The sequence below is a fragment of the Megalops cyprinoides genome, chromosome 1 (genome assembly GCF_013368585.1).
Source record: "Megalops cyprinoides isolate fMegCyp1 chromosome 1, fMegCyp1.pri, whole genome shotgun sequence".
Classification (NCBI taxonomy): Eukaryota; Metazoa; Chordata; class Actinopteri; order Elopiformes; family Megalopidae; genus Megalops; species Megalops cyprinoides.
This window is the reverse complement of record NC_050583.1, coordinates 63733604-63739962: the sequence shown is the minus strand read 5'-3', so window position 1 is coordinate 63739962 and position 6359 is coordinate 63733604. Positions and strand designations below refer to the sequence as shown.

General features: G+C 37.4%; 1 protein-coding gene across 1 annotated transcript in view; it reads right to left on the bottom strand.

Moving 5' to 3' along the window:
* Window positions 1-4543: 4543 nt before the first annotated feature.
* aplf (aprataxin and PNKP like factor) overlaps window positions 4544-6359 on the bottom strand; it is a 38693-nt gene continuing 36877 nt past the window's right edge. Inside the window, exons 10-11 of the mRNA XM_036544934.1 lie at window positions 6060-6106; window positions 4544-4728 (exon numbers count right to left, since the gene is read on the bottom strand). Of these exons, the coding sequence (XP_036400827.1) occupies window positions 4544-4728; window positions 6060-6106 (232 nt within the window). The remainder of the gene's footprint in view (window positions 4729-6059; window positions 6107-6359) is intronic.

Below are 6359 nucleotides of genomic sequence, written 5' to 3'. Positions count from 1 at the left end.
TTCATCGCCTGAGGTCACGCACCGGAAGATGTAAGGTCAGCAGAGCAAAATGGGGTCATTTAAATGGAGACACCAGCTGTGAATGTGGGACAGACCAACAAACCATGGACCACCTCCTGACATGCCCTCTGCTGGCCTCACCTTGCCACATGACTGACCTAGCAGAATATAACGATGTTGGGAAGAACTGCGTGAACTTATGGATGGACTTTATGTAGATTACTTTGCTGCTGGACACGATAAGAAGAAGATTATAAGGCAATTATGCACAAGACAATAATTCAACCATGAATTTTCATGTCGTGTAGGCTCCTGCATGAAAAATGTGGATGATGAGAAAGGCTGTACAATCTTCCAGGTCTCCACCACAGCCCAATAATCACTTTAAGGACTGAATCAACCACCAAAAAAAAAAAACAAATCTCTGTCCTATTAGAAAGTTCTCCAACTGCAGTTTTTCAAAAATGTCTGCCAACAACCAATGCGTTCGCAGCCTGTGCCATCAAAATAAGCTTTGCTAATGGATGAGCTATGAATGATGGTCGACAGACCAGCTGCTGGAATCATAAGTTCTCTGGAAATTTGTAGTGTAATTGTGGTACGATGTGAAAGGTCCTGATTTTTCAGATCTGGTACAAAGTATCCAGCATGAATAATCATGTTATTTGAAAATGTTCAAGTAGCCAGCGTGAATGATCATGTTATTTGAAAAGGCTCTATGACATTAAAAACCATGCATCATGAAATCACGTTAATAGAGAAACAAATAACTTCAAATTAAAGTAAAACAAAGCAATTAAGTGAGCTTTAATGCAAGTGTATCTGGTAGTGTCCAGGTTTCAGACTGAACCTGCGCAATCTCTTGAAAACACCATCAACTTCACAGTATGAATGTAAAGTAGAAAGGTTAAGATTTTTTTTTCTAAACTAGGACACAGGAGCACAGGCGCTCATACTTTCTAGCAGATGTAATTACCATTAATTAAGCGACTCAACAAAAATCCATCACACAAGACATCTGTAGCTTAACCTGACTTCCACACATTTAGCTAACTCATGTGAGCTTCTTCGGTAATCAATTGTGAAGATTTAAAACACATGAGAAAATGATTTACCCATTTGTCATTACTGACTTTGTAAAAAGGGTGGGGCCTCCAGTTAGCAGCAGAACCAATGAATCACGTTCGTGAACGTGGTCAATGATCAGATGGAGCTGAGGAATATTAAAGTAATTCATGCAGACAGTTCCGTTTACGGCTCTCTACAGTGGCATAACACTGAACATGACTGGGGTTCAGTGTGGGCCCAGGGAGAGAAGAAAGAAAAAACATAACTGCTATGGAATTTGAAATAATCAATGTTAATATGAATTGAAAGTCATACACTCTCTAAACATTATCCCTTCTAATTCATTTAGGTTGTTAAAACACCTGAGTAGAAACAGTCTGCTTAAATCGCAGTGTGCCTGTCTCACTCACTGGTACCTAAGAAAAATGTCACAATAATTAGATAAGTTATTTTAGTCTCATACAAGTTATGTAACCTGCACAATTTCGCAGTTTGGAATTGGAATGCATCTAATCTCCTCAGCTACATGGCACAGACATGGAGTTAGCTATCAACCCCCCCCCCCCCCAACACTTCTGCACCATTCCTCTGCCTCTCTCTTTCCAGCTGAGAAGGTATGAGTATGAATGAGTATTTTTTGCTATTGTTACTGCTGCTAGGATATGACAGGAGGATAGGAGGGCTTAGCTTAGCGTAGATTCTGTATCATCCCAAATCATACACAATCTGCATATATTGTACTATACTGCACAATACTATCAAATTAGCCACATGAACTCTAATTTTTAAAAGTACAACCTAAGCAGAAATGAATAAAAAATAAATAATAATGTTACACTTTACTTTCAGTGAATATTTTATAAGGCATGTTCATCATGTTCATCAGCTTGCAGTTCTGAATGCTTTGAACTGGAGTATGAAACTCAGGACATTCCTCGAGATTCCACATTACCTGGCAGAAACAGAAAAATGTCTAACTCTACAAATTACTTCCAGATAGAGGATACTACCCATATTGATATAAATAAATACATGAATAAATCAAAACTGTATTTATATCTGTAAGAACTAGATGCCAGTATTGCTAAAGTATTACTGAGGGACTCTGCGATGCTTGTACAATGCACAGATAGGGTACTAGATGAAAACACATATGTCCTGTATTAATCTGCACAACATGAGATAGTAATGCTCTGAAGATATAATTTGCACATTGCTATTTGGTGTTAAGCTCTTAACATTTTGATTTAAAAGTAGATATAGGCAATGTCAACATATTTAACAACCCCTTGAAAGAACTGCCAGACTGCCAACAACGTAACCTAATAATTTTGCATTATTTTGCGAAGCTGTGAGGAACTTACATTACAATGTTAATAAGATGACTTCAACAGGCAACTTGGTCAAGTTACACCTCACAGAAGGCCTTATTTATTTATTCACAGACCATCTCTAATATTATATCTGGTTTGCTAAACTCCTTTTTCAATGGAAGAGGCTTTGAACTATTCCCCCAAACAGCACTTTTGCCAAATAAGTGAATTTAATGATTTTGGTCTTTAAATTTTTGATACAAAGGAAATTGTTCATTATTTAAGACTTTGAGATTTGCAGGTAAGACATGACTGATTGCAAATTACTGTCTAATTTGGCAAGAGATGCTCAAATAATAACAAATAGTCAACACTGATAATTAGTGGGCTTTTCTTAAAATTGAGCTTTTTCCAATTATACACTGTATAATACAAGTTAATCACAGTATGTTTGTAGTGCAGGGAACTATTTAACTTCTTTGATTAAAGTGCTCCGGTATCATGTTTTGACCCTCCAGCACTTGATATCTACAAAACTCACATCCAAAGTTCGGTTTATCACTACTGATGTCATTTGTTATGGCATAAATGTAGCCTTGTTCATGTCACAGTTGATGCCGTACGAAAGCGTTGTGCTGGATGTTTTATGTTTTTAAACAACCAGCCATGTCTCAGGCCAGACATGAAACCAAGCCAAACGCACTGCTGGAGAGCAGGAGGTATTTAGGCTGATCGCAACGCACTTCAAATAAAGCACAACCAACGTTTCTAAGAAAAACACATATCATTAAAATGGTGATGCGGTTTTTACCAAATTAACATATTTATCACTGTATTAATGACAAAAGTAAAGTAATTTAACTATTGAAATTCAATTTATAATTAATAAGTGATTACACGAGTGAAACTGATAACATTTTCAACCAAAAACAAACCACTGTATTCAGTGGCTGGAGCGCTACGGTACATTGAGTAAATACAAAACACATTGAAATTCCTGGATTGAAGACACATTAATGAAGTAACAAAAGGCTTATCTTTTTCGCTTTGTTAGCAAAACAAAATCACATCTGTGGTACACTGGCACTGCTCCATCTTCTATAATCACTGCCAAGAACAAAATGACTTTTAATAACCTACCTCAGGCTGAGCAAAGCAAAATCCTCTACATAAATCGGAAAACCACAAAATGTGTCTACTCTATCCTCCACTGCTAAAATTACATATTAATACTCCTCTCTGTAGTAAGGTAAGATGTCTTTAGTACATTAGTTGCATGGATAAAGTGACATTCAATAAGTTTTGCAGTAACACAGCCTACAGTAATACTACCAATTGTAGTATTACCAAAAAATATATCAATGATTTACTGGCACTGCACAATATTTTCTTTTAAAACTGGACTATCACCCTACTGTAGCGACACTTACAAATGCTATTATGTAATACACATGGAGTGCTATGGAAGGAGCACTCCATGTGTTCTTGGCATTGGATTCAGCTATTTCAATTGTACAATCTTAAATCATAAGGAAGGAGTGTTCAAATAAAGTCTTCACAGACTGACAAAAGGAACACTTTGTCCCTGTATAAAATAAACCACTCGGGAACAACCAAGGAGGGAGATGTTGTGTGCTGTTGTCTGTTACAAAAGGATTTTCACAATTAACCTTTCAAAGGAGAAAGGGAAGACATTCAACAGTAGCCAAGCACCTTAAGGGAGACTCTCATGCTTAGCAGGACAAGGGGATTAAATGATTTGTATGAAGACAGATGACTAAAATGTGGAATCTACCTCAGAGCCAAGTAGTCACTGCTAGCCAACAGTCCCTGCTGTAAACAATTCTTCCCCTCTATAAAATCAGGTGCGACTTCCATCTTAAATCACCCTAATGTAGACATTTCATGTGAACTACAGATGATGAAAAAGGGAAGATATCCTTTTTAAGAACTAAATGTATTTCATTCACGTAGAAGAAGAAAAAAAAAAAACAGCCACAGTTCTTACCTCTAAGATGATGCTCTAACCTGCTCATTTTTTTTATAATAACTGAATACACAACTTTTAATACATATTTACAAGTTTTATTTTCATAAGAAAGCAATTTGAAGATTTTAATGCAACATTATCTCTATACGGAATTGTATAGAAAGAAAAACAATCATTTTTTCCTCCTCAGAAAGGCCTTGGCTTCCTTCTTGAGCCTTTCAATATCCTCCGTAGCACTGTCGTCTGACTCGGGAGGCACATAATCAGAATCCTCGTCAATGTCCTCACTGTCGTCGTTTATGAAGCTGTCATCATCATCAATCTCCCCATCGTCATCATCCAAAGGAGCACTTTTAGCTGGGGAGGAAGAGAAGCACATAGTGTAAACACCCCACGTGCTAGCTGGAGGCATACAGGATTCATGTCTCCCCATCAATTCCACCCTCCTCTTAAAAGCTGATGACATCAAACCGAAGTCAGTCAAGTCTGCTCCATGTTCAACACCTTGATTATTCTGTGAAAAGTGCTCTTCTTTTTCCCCAATTTGTGTGCCGTTGCTGGTAACCCACAAATGCATTTTACAGCAGTAATCTCTAGCAGGCGCTGCCTTAGATCCTTGCAGTGTTTTTCTCCTTACTGTTAATAATAATGTTAATATTGATATTATGGCTTAAAATGATGTCCATCACACTTATATCTATCGCACAACATTCTCTATAGCAGACATAGAGCATTTTCTCTTGCCACCTGCAGTTTAACAACCACTATTATGAAAATCAATGAACAGTTATAAATACGGAAAAAGCTTGACTGTGGAACATTTCATCTTTTTTTAATTCTGTGCTTTTAATTATGTCACAATTTATGACTCAACAACTGATGTGGCCCGTTTAATTTCTACAGTGTATTGATCTGTAACTGAAGAACAGAACACACACTAATTCTCCTCATTTCATTGGCCATTCAGCCATTCAAACCCTTGTATTAAACAATCTTTCTTGACAAGACTTTTCCTGCATGGGAAAAAAAAAAAACATGCAAAAATCTGAGGAAATAATTTTATGGTAATAAAAAGCCTGGCACACTGTTTACCAGATGACTCACATGTATCCTCTTTCATCAATGGTGGAAAATGGGTATGTGGCTCAACAGGGGGGGGGGGGAGGTAATCAGTCATGTTCTATTTTGTTAGCGAAAGGTCACCGTCTCAAAATGGGTTTGCCACTCCCGTCTGATGCTGGGCTAAGATGGTTGGGACTAATTGTGTTAGGAGTTATTGATCCTTTAACCTCCCACAGCCTGCGTTACCGCAGCGTTAACACATCCTGGCTTGGCTGGACATTTGTCCTTTTTCTTAATTCACTGAACTTACACTGACCGTATGGAGTAGGAAGACTATATTTCAGAGCACCTCAGCCTCAATCCAAACTGAGAGAGGTTATGTACCTACGTGTGTGATATAATGATAAACATAGATATTTCAATGCAATCTGAATTTACTCCGGCAATAAAGCAGAAATTCACAGCATTATTTTCCTGATTACATAAAATCAATATCAGTAAATGAGGCAATTACTACAGTGTGGAAGAAACCATAGCTCCTGCTAGTTTCAATCACAATATTCCATATTGCTTCCCATAAATGTTTTTAAATTGCACCATTTTGACAAAAAAAACAGAATATATACCTGGGTCCTTGGTATGTTTGTATTCTTTTTTGTGCAGGGGGTTCTTCCTGAAAGATAATTGAAAATCATGTCTGAATCACCACAAGCACAATTATATTGACAAACAGAAGATGTAGCAGGCTGTGATGTGGAGGCAAAGATGTGAGATCAAGGCACACCTCAATCAGAGAATCCTGGCCCTGTGGATCATATTTTCATTCCTACATCCTGTGCTGCCAAATACATTGAGCACTTTACTGAAATTAGATTAATACAACTCTTTTTCTCCCCCCCAAATGTAACCCATATACCTGGATCAAT